At 50.4% G+C, this 17951-nt stretch overlaps 1 protein-coding gene across 1 annotated transcript in view; it reads right to left on the minus strand.

Moving 5' to 3' along the window:
- Nucleotides 1–17577, minus strand: part of LOC140192300 (potassium/sodium hyperpolarization-activated cyclic nucleotide-gated channel 3-like) — a 50333-nt gene extending 32756 nt beyond the window's left edge. Inside the window, exons 1-2 of the mRNA XM_072249965.1 lie at nt 17165–17577; nt 1834–2263 (exon numbers count right to left, since the gene is read on the minus strand). Of these exons, the coding sequence (XP_072106066.1) occupies nt 1834–2263; nt 17165–17577 (843 nt within the window). The remainder of the gene's footprint in view (nt 1–1833; nt 2264–17164) is intronic.
- Between the last annotated feature and the right edge of the window lie 374 nt (nt 17578–17951).

A 17951-nucleotide genomic window follows, 5' to 3' on the forward strand; every position in this document is an offset into this window, starting at 1 on the left:
GATGATTTTGTGGCCAGGTTTGTGGATGACACAAGGATAGGTGGAGGGGCAGGATGTTTTGAGGAAGCAGGGAGTCTGAAGAAGGACTTGGACAGATTGGGAGAATGAGCAAAGATGTGGGAGATGGAATGCAGTTTGGGCATGCACTTTGGTAAAAAGGAATAAAGGAACTGACTATTTTCTAAACCAGAAGCAAATTCAGAAATTGGAAGTGAAAGGGACTTGGGAGTCCTTGTGCAGGATTCCATAAAGGAGAACTTACAGGTTGAGTTGGTGGTGAGGAAGGCAAATGCAATGTTAGCGTTGATTTCAAAAGGACTAGAGTATAAAAGCAAGGATGTAGAAATATAGGAACATAGAAAATAGGTGCAGGAGTAGGCCATTCAGCCCTTCGAGCCTGCACTGCCATTCAGTATGATCATGGCTGATCATCCAACTCAGAACCCTGTACCTGCCTTCTCTCCAATACTCCCTGATCCCTTTGGCCACAAGGGCCATATCTAACTCCCTCTTAAATATAGCCAATGAACTGGCCTCAACTGTTTCCTGTGGCAGAGAATTCCACAGATTCACCACTCTCTGTGTGAAGAAGTTTTTCCTCATCTCAGTCCTAAAAGGCTTCCCCTTTATCCTCAAGCTGTAACCCCTCGTTCTGGACTTCCCCAACATCGGGAACAATCTTCCTGCATCTAGCCTGTCCAATCCCTTTAGAAATTTATACGTTTCAATCAGATCCCCCCTCAATCTTCTAAATTCCAGAGAGTACAAGCCTAGTCGATCCAGTCTTTCATCATATGAAAGTCCTGCCATCCCAGGAATCAATCTGGTGAACCTTCTTTGTACTCCCTCTATGGCGAGAATGTCTTTCCTCAGATTAGGGGACCAAAACTGCACACAATGCTCCAGGTGTGATCTCACCAAGGCCTTGTACAACTGCAGTAGTACCTCCCTGCTCCTGTACTCGAATCCTCTTGCTATGAATGCCAGCATACCATTCGCCAGATGTAATCTGTTATAAGTCATTGGTCAGACTGCACTTGGAGTATTGTGAGCAGTTTTGGGCCCCTTATTTAGAAAAGGATGTGCCGACAGATGAGGTTCACAAGAATTATCCTAGAATTTAAAGGGTTAATATATGAGGAGCGTTTGATGGCTCTGGGCCTGTGCTCACTGGAGTTTAGAAGATTGAGGGGAGATCTCATTGAAGACTACTGAATATTGAAAGGCCTCAGCAGAGTGGATGTGGAGAGGATGTTTCCAATAGCAGGGGCAGCCTCAGAATAGAAGGGTGCCCCTTTACAACAGAGATGAGGAGAGATTTCTTAAGACAGAGGGTGGTGAACCTGTGGAATTCAGCTGGCTGTGGAGGCCAAATCATTGGGGGCGTATTCAAAATGGTGGTTGATAAGCTTTTGATTAGTGATGATGTCAAAGGTTACAGGAAGAAGGCAGAAGAATGGAGTTGAGAAGGAAAATAAATCAGCCTTGACTGAATGTCAATTGGCTGAATGATCTAATTCTGCTCCTGTGTCATATGGTCTTGTTAATTGTTAATTGGCTACTGTAAGTTGCCCCTTTGGTAAGCTGGGAAGGGAAGATTATAGAGGGAGGGGATCATGAGGGAGGGGTTTGGATGGCGATGAGAAGCAATCCAGAGAGGCAGTGAAATCAGAAAGGGAGGTATTGGGGTGGGAAGAGAAGATCAGGGGAACTTTCTGGGAATTGGGAAGGGGAAGGAGTGAGGGATTAAGTTACAGATTCTTGCAGGGAGAGGAGAGTTTCAGAGGACCAACCAGCCAGCCTGTTCCAAGCTCGCTGAGCCCAGATGTTTACCTCCTCCCACTGGTGTATGTATCGTATTAGACGAGACAGGCGCAGGAGCCGGAGTAAGCTGAGGATCTTGGCGAATCTCACGATCCTCAGTGCCCTGGCTGTCTTGTAAACCTCAGAGTCCACCCTCGTCTCCAGGTCCACGATGAGGAAGACATAGTCGACAGGGATGGAGGAGACAAAGTCCACCAAGAACCAGCTCTTTAGATACTTCATCTTGATGGTGTGAGGGTCCAGGATGATCTCCGTATTGTCCTCCACCACGATGCCCGTCCTGAAGTTGAGCACCAGGTCAATGAGGAAGAAGGTGTCTGACACCACGTTGAAGACAATCCAGGGAGGGGTGTTCTCATCTTTGAAGAAGGTGATTCCCACTGGCAGGATGATCAGGTTCCCCACCATTAGCAGCAGCATGGCAAGATCCCAGTAAAACCTGCCGGAACAAGCATTTGATGTTAAGTGACAGTAAGCATACGGCCTTTGAATTTCCCATTTCCCACCTTCTGGTATTAGACATATTGATGCCAGGGAAAAGATACCAGCTGTCTAAATCTAACTATACCTTTCATGATTTTTCAAACATCTATCATGCCTCCCCTCACCAGCCACCGCTCCAGAGAAAACCCTATTACCCCAAAACTAAAGAGATAGTTCACCATTAATGGCAAGGCGTTTAACAGTGTTGAAGAGCTGAAGGATCCTGGGGTCCAAGTCCGTCGTTCTGAAAGTGGCTACAGAGTTTGATAGGGTGGTTAAGGAGGCATCTGGCACCCTCGCCTTTATTAGTCCAGAATTATACTTTATACTTTATTGTCGCCAAAACAATTGATACTAGAACGTACAATCATCACAGCGATATCTGATTCTGCGCTTCACACTCCCTGAATTACAAATATTAAATATTTAAAATAGTAAAAATTAGTAAATATTAAAAATTTAAATTATAAATCATAAATAGAAAATAGAAAAATGGAAAGTAAAGTAGTGCAAAAAAACCGAGAGGCAGGTTCGGATATTTGGAGGGTACGGCCCAGATCCGGGTCAGGATCCATTCAGCAGTCTTATCACAGTTGGAAAGAAGCTGTTCCCAAATCTGGCCGTACGAGTCTTCAAGCTCCTGAGCCTTCTCCCGGAGGGAAGAGGGACAAAAAGTGTGTTGGCTGCGTGGGTCGTCTCCTTGATTATCCTGGCAGCACTGCTCCGACAGTGTGCGGTGTAAAGTGAGTCCAAGGACGGAAGATTGGTTTGTGTGATGTGCTGCGCCGTGTTCACTATCTTCTGCAGCTTGTTCGGTCTTGGACAGGACAACTTCCATACCAGGTTGTGATGCACCCTAGAAGAATGCTTTCTACGGTGCATCTATAAAAATTAGTGAGGGTTTTAGGGGACAGGCCAAATTTCTTTAGTTTTCTCAGGAAGTGAAGGCGCTGGTGGGCCTTCTTGGCAGTGGACTCTGCTTGGTTGGACCAAGTCAGGTCATTTGTGATACTGACCTCGAGGCACTTAAAGCTTTTGACCTGTTCCACTTGCGCACCACCGATGTAAATTGGGTCGTGCGGTCTGCTACTCCTTCTGAAGTCAACAACCAATTCCTTCGTCTTGCTGACGTTGAGGGATAGGTTATTGTCTTCGCACCATGCCACCAGGTTCTTAATTTCCTCTCTGTGCTCAAACTCATCATTACCCGAGATACGGCCTACAATTGTGTCATCAGCAAACTTATATATTGAGTTTGATGGAAACTTGGCTACACAATCATGGGTGTACAGTGAGTACAGCAGGGGGCTGAGTACACAGCCTTGTGGGGCACTGGTGCTCAGATTAAGTACAAGAGCCAGCTTCAGAATCAGAATTATGTTTAATATCACTGGTTATCACTAAGTTGAAGGAAGATATGTTGGGGCAAGTTTTTTTTTTACACTGGGTTGTGGGCACCTAGAACTGCCAAGGATGATAATGTAGAAGAATACGATAGGGGCGTTCAAAAGACTATTAGATAGGAACATGAATTGTGCAGGGAATGATATTGAGTAGACATTTGATTACTAATTAAAAGTTCAAAGTATGTTTATCATCAAACTATGTATAAATTATTCAACCTAGAGACTTGTCTGCTCACAGGCAGCCACAAAACAAGAAACCAAGAAAGAACCCTTTAGGAAAAAGACGAAAGAGTGCAGCAAGAAAAAAAACACACACAAATTATGGAAGCAATAAAAGCAAGCAACAACATTCAGAATGAAGGTGAGTCTGTGAAAAAGAAGCTGGGAGCAGCCAGAGCAGGCCCGTAGTCTCAGCCTCTGTTCGTCACAGAGCGGGGCAAAATTGTCGTGGAGCTCACGGCCCAGAGCAGCCTCACCTCCTTAGCCTCAGAGCCGCAAAGAGCAGAGTAAACGTCTAATTACTAATTTAACTGGCTCAGCACAACGTGGCGGGCCGAATTGCCTGTTCCTAAGCTGTGGTGTCCTATGCTCTATTCCATCCAACCTCTCCTTGTGGCAGCTGCCCTCCATTCCTGGTGAACCCTCTCCACATTCTCCACATTCCTTCCTATAATCGGGCGACCAAGATTGAGATGAGGCCTGACCAGAGCTTTAGATCCCGTAGCTGCATTGTAACTTCCCTCATCTCGGTGCCTCGACTACAGAAAGGCAAGCATGTCACATGCGACCCAACAAAAGCTTGTGGTTCCACACCATGTCTTCTGACTCGGCACAATGCAGCCTTCCAGAGACCCCAAACCAACCTCTCCAGCTTCTGGTAACTTTGTCTGTCCTTCTGACTGTATCAGAAGTGGCCGTTTCTGCCGGCCATTACTTTTTGTTCTATCCATATCGTCTACCTCACTGGACAAATCCCACAGCCTCATTATTGGCTAGAATTAACAAAGAGGCATTAACAGAGGTGGGAGAGGGTGGGCAACAAAGAGGATATAGCTGTGACAGGGCAAGACCAGATGCGTTATTGAGAACTGCTTAGATTCTGTCCTGTTAGCTTCCAACCTGATGGCATGAATATCGATTTTTCCTTCCGGTAAGAAAAAATCCCCCCGCCCCCTTCATCTATTCCCTGCCCTGGTCCTGTATCTTTTCTCACTTGCCTATCACCTCCCCCTGGGTGCCATCCTCCTCCTCTTTCTCCTATGGTCCACCCTCTTCCCCCATCAGATTCCTTCCTTTCCAGCCCTTTACCTGTCCCACACACCTGACTTCACCTATCGCCTTCTAGCCAGCCTCTTTCCTCTCCCCTCCCATCTTTTTATTCTGTCGCCTCCCCCCCCCCCACTCAAAAGACAATAGACAATAGGTGCAGGAGTAAGCCATTCGGCCCTTCGAGCCAGCACTGCCATTCACTGTGATCATGGCTGATCATCCACTATCAGTATGCAGTTCCTGCCTTATCCCCATAACCTTTGATTCCGCTATCTTTAAGAGCTCTATTCATCTCTTTCTTGAAAACATTCAGAGACTTCACCTCCACAGCCTTCTGGGGCTGAGCATTCCATATATCCACCACTCTCTGGGTGAAAAGGTTTTCCCTCAACTCCGTTCTAACTGGCCTACCCCTTATTCTTAAACTGGTTCTGGAATCACCCATCAGCGGGAACACGTTTCCTGCCTCTAGCATGTCCAATCCCTTAATAATCTTATATGTTTCAATCAGATCCCCTCTCATCCTTCTAAATTCCAGTGTATACAAGCCCAGTCGCTCCAATCTTTCAACATATGACAGTCCTGCCATCCCGGGAATTAACCTTGTGAACCTACGCTGTACTCCCTCGATAGCAAGAATTTGGAGACCAAAACTGCACACAGTACTCCAGGTGTGGTCTCACCAGGGCCCTGTACAGCTGCAGAAGGACCTCTTTGCTCCTATACTCAACACCCCTTGTCATGAAGGCCAGCATGCCATTAGCTTTCTTTACTGCCTGCTGTACCTGCATGCTTGGTTTCAGTGACTGATGTACAAGAACACCTAGATCTGGTTGTACTTCCCCTTTTCCTAACTTTACTCCATTTAGATAATAATCTGCTTTCCTGTTCTTACCACCAAAGTGGATAACCTCACATTATCCACATTAAACTGCATCTGCCATGCATCCGCCCACTCACCCAGCCTGTCCAAGTCACCCTGCATTCTCATAACATCCTCCTCACATTTCACACTGCCACCCAGCTTTGTGTCATCGGCAAGTTTGCTAATGTTATTTTTAATCCCTTCATCTAAATCATTAATGTATATTGTAAACAGCTGCGGTCCCAGCACTGAACCCTGTAGTACCCCACTGGTCACCACCTGCCATTCCGAAAGGGACCCGTTAATCGCTACTCTTTGTTTCCTGTCAGCCAGCCAATTTTCAATCCATGTCAGTACTCTGCCCCCAATACCATGTGCCCTAATTTTGTCCACTAATCTCCTATGTGGGACTTTATCAAAGGCTTTCTGAAAGTCCAGGTACACTACATACACTGGCTCTCCTTTGTCCATTTTCATAGTTACATCCTCAAAAAATTCCAGAAGATTAGTCAAGCATGATTTCCCCTTTGTAAATCCATGCTGACTCGGACCAATCCTGTTACCGCCATCTAAATGTATCATAATTTCATCTTTTATAATTGACTCCAGCACCTTTCCCACCACCAACGTCAGGCTAACCGGTCTATAATTCCCTGTTTACTCTCTCCCTCCTTTCTTGAAAAGTGGGACAACATTAGCCACCCTCCAATCCACAGGAGCTGATCCTGAATCTATAGAACATTGGAAAATGATTACCAATGCGTCCACGATTTCTAAAGCCACCTCCTTAAGTACCCTGGGATGCAGACCATCAGGTCCCGGGGTCTTATCAGCCATCAGTCCTGAAGAAGGGTCTCGGCCCAAAATGTTGACTGTTTATTCATTTCCATAGATGCTGCCTGACCTGCTGAGTTCCTCCAGCATTTTGTGTGTGTTGTTAATGAGAGGCACTTCTCACTAACCCATTAGGTCTTGCCCTGTCACAACTATTTCCTCTGTCTTGCACCCCCAACCTCCTCCCCTATTGAAAGTCTCTTTTTCCCAGTTCCTTGATTCCTGGGACTCTTTCTCCGCGGATGCTGCCTGACCAGAGGTTTACCCCGCATTTTCCATTTTTATTTCAAATTTCCAACAAGTATTCTCGCTTTCAACATGACCACTTCCTGAGTCACCGGGACACTCTCTCATATACATTATACACATGCGCGTGCTTTATCACGACCAAGTACAGCAAGAATGTGGAAACACATGAATTCACGGATGACTCAAGTGTACAGGTACAGACACACACACACATACGCGCGCAAGGTGTTCTCCCACTGACAGGTATACAGATTGAGTGATTAATTCCCAGGGACAAGGATACACAGAGAGATATGTGGACACACCGGGAGACAGCGGTGAAGGGTAAGTCATTGGGTATATTTAAAGTGAAGATTGACAGGTGTCAAAGGTTACTGGGAGAAGGCAGGAGAATGGGTTTGAGAGGGAAAATAAATCAGCCATGATCAAATGATGGAGCAGACTTTATGGGCTGAATGGCCTAATTCTGCCACTGTGTCTTATGGGCACGGTAACATAGTGGTTAGCGTGACGCTGTGACAGTGCCAGCCAACACTGATCGGGGGACAATTCCCGCTGCTGCCTCCAAGGAGTTTGTACATTTTCCCCATGACTGCGTGGGTTTCCTCCAGGTGCTCTGGTTTCCTCCCACAGTCCAAAGGCGTATGGTTAAGGTTAGTGAGTGGCGAGCATGCTAGGTTAAGGTTAGTGAGTGGTGGGCATGCTAGGTTGGTGGCACTTGCGGGCTGCCCCAGCACAGTCCTCACTGATTTGATTTGAAGCAAACGACAATCGTGTACATTGAAAAATAAAGGTAGTGTCACCAACAAACACAAGCACACAAATTTACACACTGACCTCTTCAGTCACTGGTACACACAAACATTAACTGTGCATAGCAGATTGACTGTGAGTGTAAGCAGATGCTATTTTGCACCCTTAGGCAAGAGCTGAATGGAAGTTTTGGTCTGTTCTCCCTCTCCAGAATCAGAGATGGGAACCCTACCCCCCCCACCCCACACCACGGTTTCTGGGGAACAGGATGGAGGGGCGGAGACAAGCCTCTCTATATGGGTGGGGTGAAGGATCACCCGCTGGGAGAAGGGGGAGACCTGTTCCCCAGGGAGAGGAAGAGGAGGATCCCATCCCTGTGAGAGGTGGCACATTAAATTGAGACGATTTATAATGCTGGCTGGAGCTGTTGGGTATGTGGGGGGGGGGGATGTGGATGGACTGCATGGCCTGAGATAATCCCAAAGGCAGGCGCACTGTGTTAGGATATCTCACACACTAGGTATTGCTTACCCCAATCAATACTGGCTAATTAACCTTGTCTTGGAAAGGCTGCACACACTTAGATGTCTACAGAAATACAGTTAAACTTGGGACACAACCCGCCGTCTCTGCTGGGAGGCTCTGTCACTGTAGGAGGGGCAGTACTGGGGTTTCACTGTGGGGGGGGTAATGCTGAGGGGGTACTGGGGTTTCACTGTGGGAGGGGTAATGCCGAGGGGGTACTGGGGTTTCACTGTGGGGGGGGGTAATGCCGAGGGGGTACTGGGGTTTCACTGTGGGGGGGAGGTAATGCCAAGGGGGTACTGGGGTTTCACTGTGGGAGGGGTAATGCCGAGGGGGTACTGGGGTTTCACTGTGGGGGAGGGGTAATGCCGAGGGGGTACTGGGGTTTCACTGTGGGGGAGGGGTAATGCCGAGGGGGTACTGGGGTTTCACTGTGGGGGGGTAATGCCGAGGGGGTACTGGGGTTTCACTGTGGGTGGGGTAATGCTGAGGGGGTACTGGGGTTTCACTGTGGGGGAGGGGTAATGCCGAGGGGGTACTGGGGTTTCACTGTGGGGGGGGTAATACCGAGGGGGTATTGGGGTTTCACTGTGGGGGGGAGGTAATGCCGAGGGGGTACTGGGGTTTCACTGTGGGGGAGGGGTAATGCCGAGGGGGTACTGGGGTTTCACTGTGGGGGAGGGGTAATGCCGAGGGGGTACTGGGGTTTCACTGTGGGGGGGTAATGCCGAGGGGGTACTGGGGTTTCACTGTGGGAGGGGTAATACTAAGGAAGTGCTGGGGTTTTACGTGGGAGGGGTAATGCCAAGGGAGTGCTGAGGTTTCTCTATGGGAGGGGTAGTGCTGAGGGAGAGTCACCCTGTAGGAGAGGCGGTACTAAGGGAGACTAAAACTGGGAAGGGCAGAGCAGAGGGAAGGACACACTGTGTGGAGTGGTACTGAAGGAGGGTCACTCTGTAAGGGGGCAGTACTGGGTTAATCGGCCACTGTAAATTGCCTCCCAGTGTCTTGGTAAGAGTTGGAATCTGGGGAGGAGCTGATGGAGGTGTGGGGAGTTTAAAATATGATTAATGTGGATAGGTGCTTGAGGGTCAGTATAGACTTAGTGGGCTGAAGGACCTGTTTGTGTCCTTTATAATACTATAAATTTAGTTTCTCTCAGTTCTTCTCATCTCAGACACATAGGCCTAATCTACTTTCTCTAACTTCCAGTAATTTCTGCCCTCTACTCTTCTCCTTTTTCCATTCCCCATTCTGTATCCCCTTTTACCCTCCCTTCTCCTCGCCTGCCCCCTGGTTCCCCTCCTCCTGTCCTTTCTCCTAAGGTCCACCATTCTCTCCTATCAGATTCCTCCTTCTTCAGTCCTTTACCTTTTCCACCTATCCCCTCCCAGCTTCTTACTTCATTCCCCCTCCCCACCCACCAATCACCTGCCAGTGTGTACTCCTCCCCTCCACCCACCTTCTTATTCTGTTCTCCTCCTCTCACGTCAAGGTTACTTGTTCAACTGTATTCATCAGTACAGCCGAATAAAACAGTGTCCCTCTGGGGCCAAGGGGCAATGATGCTTCATTCCTGTTTCCACAAGAGTTTTGTTTGGCCAGTCGGGTTTGTTAGCCTGAGCTGAACCCCCAAACCTGGAGGACCGGTGGACCACTCTTAGTCTGACCTCTACCTTTTGACCTGTTTGCCATAGGTGACCCAACCAAGAGCCAAAGCACAAGGCCCTGACTCCAGCCAACATAACTCTCCGGGTCATTGAGTCATAGTCATACGTTATTGATTCCGAGGGAAATTGGTTTTCGTTACAGTTGCACCATAAATAATTAAATAGTAATAAAACCATAAATAATTAAATAGTAATATGTAAATTATGCCAGGAAATAAGTCCAGGACCAGCCTATTGGCTCAGGGTATCTGACCCTCCAAGGGAGGAGTTGTAAGGTTTGATGGCCACAGGCAGGAATGACTTCCTATGACACTCTGTGTTGCATCTTGGTGGAATGAGTCTCTGGCTGAATGTACTCCTGTGCCCACCCAGTACATTATGTAGTGGATGGGAGACATTGTCCAAGATAGCATGCAACTTAGACAGCATCCTCTTTTCAGACACCACCGTCAGAGAGTCCAGTTCCATCCCCACAACATCACTGGCCTCAAGAATGAGTTTCTTCATTCTGTTGGTGTCTGCTACCCTCAGCCTGCTGCCCCAGCACACAACAGCAAACGGCACGCCAGCCTCCAAACCCTACAATAGGGTTGTGGTCCGCTCGGAGGTGCAGCATCTGTCAAGGGGAATAAACAGGCTAAGATCCTTCTTCAGGACTAGAGAGACTGCTGTACCATCAATCTCCACACCACGACGCTCGTGGACTTAGGCTACATCTGCAGTATATCTGGCCTGTAGGTTGATGTTGGCTGGAGTCAGGACTTTGTGCTTTGGCTCTTGGTCGGGTCACCCATGCCGAACAGGTCAAAGGATAGAGGCCAGACTAAGAGTGGTCCTTCAGTCCTCCAGGTTTGGGGGTTCAGCTCAGGGTTAACGACCCTGACTGGTCAAACAAAACTGTTACAGAAACAGCAATGACGAATCCTTCTACATCCAAGTGGCCAAGGACAGACAGACGGAGGACTTCATTGCTGCCCTAAATACCAGTGACAGAATGGGCAGTAAGTAAGTAATAGATGCTGTCTGGCCTGCTGAGCAAACCTGGCAAACCTCCGTGGCACTCCGCTACCCCGAATTTATCCTCCTTCGGCAGGGACCCACAGCAGTCCCTAATATTCCCTGTGTGCTCTGGTGGGAGTCTCCATAACTGGAGCAAGGAATGTCTGCTTCCTCTAAGCAAAGCCCCTCCCAAATCACTTCCCTTTCTAGTGACCTGTCTTTACCGGGTGGCAGTGGTTAGCACAACGTTTTACAGCACCGGCCATCGCAGATCGGATGCCTCTGCTTGTAAGGAGTTTGTGTGCTCTCCCAGTGACCGCATGGGTTTCCTCCGGGTGCTCTGGTTTCCTCCCACGTTCACGCAGGTGAGGGTTAGTAAGCTGTGCGCACGCTATGTTGACACCAGAGGCGTAGCATTACTCGCGGGCCGCCCTCAGCAAAATCCTGGCACTGTGCTGGTCATTGAAGCAAATGCCTCACCTCACTGGCTGTTCCAAAGTTCCGGTGTGCATATGACAAATAAGTCTAATCTTAATAACGCTAATCTTGATTTAGTGCACAGGAACCATTGGGTCCATCACAGCACCACCACTGCCCAGTCTGCCACCTTTTACAATTTACTCAGCCTTTTGCTCCGCAACGCCACGCTGAGTTTCATGACCTCACCCGTACGTGTTTGTACTCTCATCCCAGTCTCACTGAAACTCTCACAACCCTGCCGCTGCACTCTCACCGGTATGACCTGCACCCCACCCCTGCCCTCGCACATCCTTGTTCACACTCATTCTCACACTTCCCCACCTTCATCTCACACTCAGTTTCGGCCGTGCACTTCCAGTCAGTCTCAGACGTACTTGTGGTCCCTCCCCGAAGAACTTAACTCACGGACTCCCCTCGACTGCTCTCCTCCTCCCCCACAGACCCTTCCCACGGTCACCCTACCCCCTACTGTCCCTCTCCACGGTCACCCTACCCCCTACTGTCCCTCCCCACAGTCACCCCACCCCCTACAGACCCTCCCCACAGTCACTCTACCCCCTACTGTCCCTCCCCACGGTCACCCTGCCCCCCACAGACCCTCCCCACAGTCACCCCACCCCCTACAGACCCTCCCCACAGTCACCTTACCCCCTACTGTCCCTCCCCACGGTCACCCTACCCCCTACAGACCCTCCCCACAGTCACCCTACCCCCTACTGTCCCTCCCCACGGTCACCCTACCCTCTACAGACCCTCCCCACAGTCACCCTACCCCCTACTGTCCCTCCTCACAGTCACCCTACTCCCTACTGTCCCTCCCCACGGTCACCCTCCCCTCCCCATGGTCACCCTACCCCCTACTGTCCCTCCCCACGGTCACCTTACCCCCCCACAGACCCTCCCCACGGTCACCCTACCCCCTACTGTCCCTCCCCACGGTCACCCTACCCTCCCCATGGTCACCTTACCCCCTACTATCCCTCCCCACGGTCACCCTACCCTCCCCATGGTCACCCTACCCCCTACTGTCCCTCCCCACAGTCACCCTACCCCCCACAGACCCTCCCCATGGTCACCCTACCCCCACAGACCCTCCCCACGGTCACCCTACCCCCTACAGACCCTCCCCACAGTCACCCTACCCCCACAGTCCCTTCCCACGGTCACCCTACCCCCTACTGTCCCTCCCCATGGTCACCCTACCCCCTACAGACCCTCCCCACGGTCACCTTACCCCCCACAGATCCTCACCACAGTCACTCTACCCCCTACAGACCCTCCCCACAGTCACCCTACCCCCTACTGTCCCTCCCCACAGTCACCCTACCCCCTACTGTCCCTCCCCACGGTCACCCTACCCCCTACTGTCCCTCCCCAGAGTCACCGTACCCCCACAGTCCCTTCCCACGGTCACCCTACCCCCTACAGACCCTCCCCACAGTCACCCTACCCCCTTCAGTCCCCTTCCTCAGTGATTTTGACTTCTATAGCGTTTCCCTCACTCACACACTCCCCCTTTCCTTCTTGCTCTTTCCCCACTCTCTCTCTAACATTCTCCCTGTCTGCCTCTCTCTCCTTCTCCTCTCGGTTTCTAACCTACTCTCCCTCTCTTTCCTCCCACCTCTTCTCTTCCACACTCCCTCTCCCTCCTTGTTTCCTTTTCACTCTCCTCTCTCCCTCTTTCCTTCCCCCTCTCCTCACTCTCTCACTCCGTCTGCCTTCCCCTTATTTCCCTCCCTTTCTCCTGCCCCCTCTCTTGCTCTTCCTCTCTCCCCCTCCCTCATCTCCCTTTCTCTCTTTCTTTCCTTCTCTCTCTCCTCACATATAGTATCACCTTCACAACCAGTGTGAATACACACACCACCATCCCCCCCCACACACACACTCCATCCACTCCTTGCCCAACAATCTGCCACACACAAGCCAACGGCTGCACGTCACAGCCTCCAGCAGATGCCAGGAGCCCTGACATCACCTGTCACTGTCAGCATTCGCACAAGCCTCAGAGCCTGTTTATCACAGGGTGAACCACGGAGGGATCATGCAGTTACACCTGTCACACACCCAAGGGCAGCTGCCTGACCTGCCAACTGGCTATGACCAGTCAACTCGAGTGAAATCCCAGGACATCTGCCAGTGTGTTCCTGTACGTCAGGAACCCCTGAGAACCAATTACCAATGTACAAGAGCCACTGCGACAATTAAACTGTGTTGTGTATAGAGTTCCTGTGCATGGTTTCCTGCTAAACCTCCTGTGCACTGGGGAGCAGACAGCAAGCAGTGAAATGCAGCCATGTACAGAGCTGTCTGACTCTAAACGTGCAACGTGAAACCACTCCTAATTAATCTAAGTAATACTTAACACAGATGAATATTTAATTTATAGAGTCTCACTCTTTGTCTCTACAAACCATCAGTATTAATGAGTGTGGGATTGAGAGTTTTTCTTTGGGTCATATTCCTCGCAGACCAAGAAGTATAGAAGCAGAAATAGGCCATTCGGGTCACCGAGTCTGCTGCACTTCACCCATAGATGTCTTCCTTTCAATCCCATTTTCCTGCCTTCTATCCATAACCCTTTACCCCTACCAATCACAAACCGATCAATCTCAGCATTACACTCAGTACCTAAAACTATAAGGGATGCACACTCAATTGACACTTTTCAATATCAGCTCAGCCCCATTTATTTAACTTTGCTTTAAACCAACATCTTTTTGTCTTTTACTTTCATGTTTGTACTTTTATCCCATTGAAAAGCACTTTGAACCACATTGTCGGTGTGAAAAGTGTTCTATAAATATTATTATTATAAAGGTTTGGCCTCCACAGCCGTCTGTGACAACAAATTCCACAGATTCACAACCCTCTGGCTGAAGAAATTCCTCCTCATCTCTGCTTTAAAGGGACGCCCATCACTTTGGCAATGTTCTCGGAGCTGAGACCCTCCCGCCGATGGAAACATCCTCTCCGTGTCTAGTCTACATCAGGCCTTTCGGCATCGTGTAGGTTTCAATGAGATCTCACCTCACCTTTCTAAACTCCCATTGAGCACAGGCCCAGAGACATCAAATGCTCCTCCTATGTTAACCCTTGCACATCTGGGGATTACTCTTGTGAACTTCCTCTGAACCCTCTCCTTCCTGAGATACAGGGCCCAAAATTGCTCACAATATTCCAAATGCCATCTGACTACCTCTGGAAAAAGCTTCAGCAGTACATTCTTGCTTTTATGTTGAGGTCCTCTTGAAATGGATGCTAACATTGCAATCGCTTTCTTTACCACCGACTCAGCCTGCAAGCTCACCACACAGGGGCTGCAGTGTGCACCATCTCTACAAAATGCACTGTAGTTACTCACTCAGAATGCTTTAACAGAGCCTGTGGCCTCTACTGCCAAGCAGGGTAAGGGCAACAGCCTTGAGGAACCCCACCATTTGTAGACACAAGAGTGTTTGCAGATGCTGGAAATCCAGAGCAACACACACACACAATGCTAGAGGAGCTCATCAGGTCAGACAACATCTGTAGAGAAGAATAATCAGTCCTGTTTTGGGCTGAAATGCTTCATCAGGACTATTTGTAGACTGTCTTACAAGCCACTCACCACCCTGACTTGGAATAATGTCGATGAAGGGCCTCAGCCCAAAATGTCGACTGTTCATTCATTTCCATAAAAGCTGCCTGACCTGTTGAGATCCTCCAGTATTTTGTGTGTGTTGCTCTGGATTTACAGCATCTGCAGAATCCTTGTGTTTTTGGGATCGTGTCAACTGTTCCTTCATTGACACAGAGTCTAAATTCCGGAACTCTCTCCCCAACAGCAGCATCTTCGCCATACAAACTGCAGCTGCTTAAGGAGGCCTTGATGCACACAAGCCAAGCACGCATAAACACTTCCCAACACTGCTCTGACACGTCTGCACTCAGAGACAAGTGACCAGGCCTCACTCTTTCCAGCAGACTCAGGCATGATTGTGATGATTCCCATATCCTGCCTTAGGTGCACACGTGTGTGCACACACACACACACACACACACACACACACACAACCATATAATAACCTCATGTACTAATTGTGCTGTGTGCTGTTGGTAACGTGTTTTACTCCTTGGCCCTGGAGAAATGTTGTTTCGTTTGGCTATACTGAGTGTTTATTAAACTTGAACAATCTGACACATAGAGTCTCACAAACAAGCACACATGCACTCATTCCACAGTCTGTCTGTCTGTCTCTCTCATACTCTGAGTCTCTCATGCAGAAGCAAGCCAAGAAATAACCTTACACATTCAGTCTGGCATTCACGCTCATGCCAACCCTCTTCCACTCAATTGCATGACATTGGCCTGCCACACATACCAGGCCTCCTGCCCCCTGGTTCCCTCTTTCCTATTTTCCCTCCCTTCCCCCCCTTCCACATACTGCTGTCTCCAGCCCCTCTAATGCAGCCACGTGAGGTCATTCCAGAGGTGAAGAGCCAGCAATACGACAGCAATGTTTAAAAAAGGCATTGAGGCAAACACATGATCAGGCAAGGAATGGAGGGATCTAAACCAAGTGCCAGTGCTAATGTCGTTGAAATTGGTGTCATGGTGGACCAATCGGCCTGTACTGGGTTCTATGACATTCACCTCCTCTTTGTCTTCCTTCCAAACCTATCCCCTCCCTCCTACTCCTGCACAGTGGTGTGGGTCATCTAGTGTCCTTCCTCACGCTCCCTCACTCACCCTACACCATCTCCTTCCTCACCCACTCTCCCTCCATCACAATGCCTCCATCGCTTTTACCTGTGGTAGCCATTGCTCTCCCCTTCTCTGCCACCTAGCTGTGAGGGTAGTCATACCCTCCCGTCTTCCGTTCCGCTCTCACACACAATTTATCTGGGGTCACTGCAGAGATGATCAGCTCTCTCTCTCTCTCTCCCCTTACCCATCGACCCACCCCATCTTCCAACCCTTTCCTGTCACCTACGCCCTCCCCACTACCTATGGACATTAAGGGATCCCACCCTGTACCTGGGGGTCATTTCCTCCTCCCTTTCTCTCCATCCCCTTTAACCAGGTGTCCATCCATTTCTCCCCCTTCGACCTCCTTCCTTTACTCGGGACCATGGCATAGTCCACTCCTCTCCCTCCCTCTTTCTGTCCCTCTCTCCCCCCTCTCCATCCTTTAGCAGAGGTTACAATGGGATCTAACTCCTTCCAACCCACCCCGCAGGGTCTAGCTCTCTTTCTACTCCCCCATCTAGCCCCTCTTTACTTGGATTACTGTCTCTCTCAGCCCCTCTCTCTCCTTTACCCAGGGTCACAATGGGGTCTAACCTTTCCCTCCCTGCCTTTACTGAGCAACACAATGGCTTCTCCTTCACTCTGTCCCCACCTCCTTATACCCAAGGTCATTACGGAATGCACCCAGGCACCCTGTAGGTCCCATCTCTCTCCCATTCGCCCTCACCCCAGGGTCTGCCTGGCTCGGAGTCTGCCCGGGTCACTGAGGGTCCACCTCTTTTCCTTCCCCCATCCTCCACCACCCCAGGGGTCACTATCAGTCCATGCGCTCTCCTGTCCCCTCCCAACTCCCTATCCAAGCGTCCAAGCTCCTCTACCCAGTATGACTGTGGGTCCACCCCCTCTCCCTCCCAGCGTCGGTATGGGATCCAGGATTCCTTCCCTTTACCCCAGAGTCTACGTGCTTTCCCTACTCGTCGTCTCCTTTATCCCGGTTCACTGTGGGTCTAACCCCCTCCGTTCCTCTATAGCTAGGGTCACTGTGGAGCCCAGCCCTCCGCCCACCCCACTCTTTTACCTGAAATCGCTGTAGGGGTGGATCACCCAGCCTCCCGCAGACTGTACCCTCTGCTGCTCCATCTCCACCGCCTTATGGCTGCCGAACATGCGGAGGGAGAACTTGTTGACTCCGGGCTGGAGCAGAGAGCCCAGTTGCCGCTGCATGAAGCTCGATCCCAGGCCAGGGTCGGCCTCGCCGGCCCGGGGCCGCTCCGGAGAGCCGCCGACCCTCCGTACGCTACCGCGGCCCGGCCCGAGGGCAGGGGCAGGAGCAGGGGCCGGGGCGTTAGTACCTCCTGCCGACTTCTCTTCCATCTCCCACCCCGGAGGGGTCCGACTCGGGGGAGTCCTACCCGCGGAGCTCCCGCTGCCCCTTCCCCTGCTGCTGCCCCTCCGGGAGGCCTCTTCCTGCCCGCTGCCCCCTCGCTCCATCACTGCAGACACAACCCCTGCTTCCTCCCTCCCGCGTTTTTCCCTCCTGTCTCCTTTCCCTTTCCCCCTTTTCCCCTCTCTCCTTCGCCCTCCTTACTCTATCCCTCTATCCTTTTCCCTCCCTCCCTCTCGACTTCCTCCCTCCCCTTTTTTCCTCTCTCCCACCTCCCTCTCTGTCGTTCCTCCTCTCCCTCTTTCCTTCCCTCGCTGTCCTTCCCCCTCTCCCTTCTCCCTCCTTCTGAACCCCCTCTCTCTTCCTCCCTCCTTCCCTTCCTCCTCCCTCTCCCTCCTTCTCCTTCTCTCTGTCCTTCCCCCTCTCCTTCCTCCCTCCTTCAGTCCCCTCCGCGCTCTCTGTCCCTCTCTTCCTCTGTGTC

This window comes from Mobula birostris, unplaced genomic scaffold (genome assembly GCF_030028105.1).
Source record: "Mobula birostris isolate sMobBir1 unplaced genomic scaffold, sMobBir1.hap1 scaffold_1106, whole genome shotgun sequence".
Lineage (NCBI taxonomy): Eukaryota > Metazoa > Chordata > Chondrichthyes > Myliobatiformes > Myliobatidae > Mobula > Mobula birostris.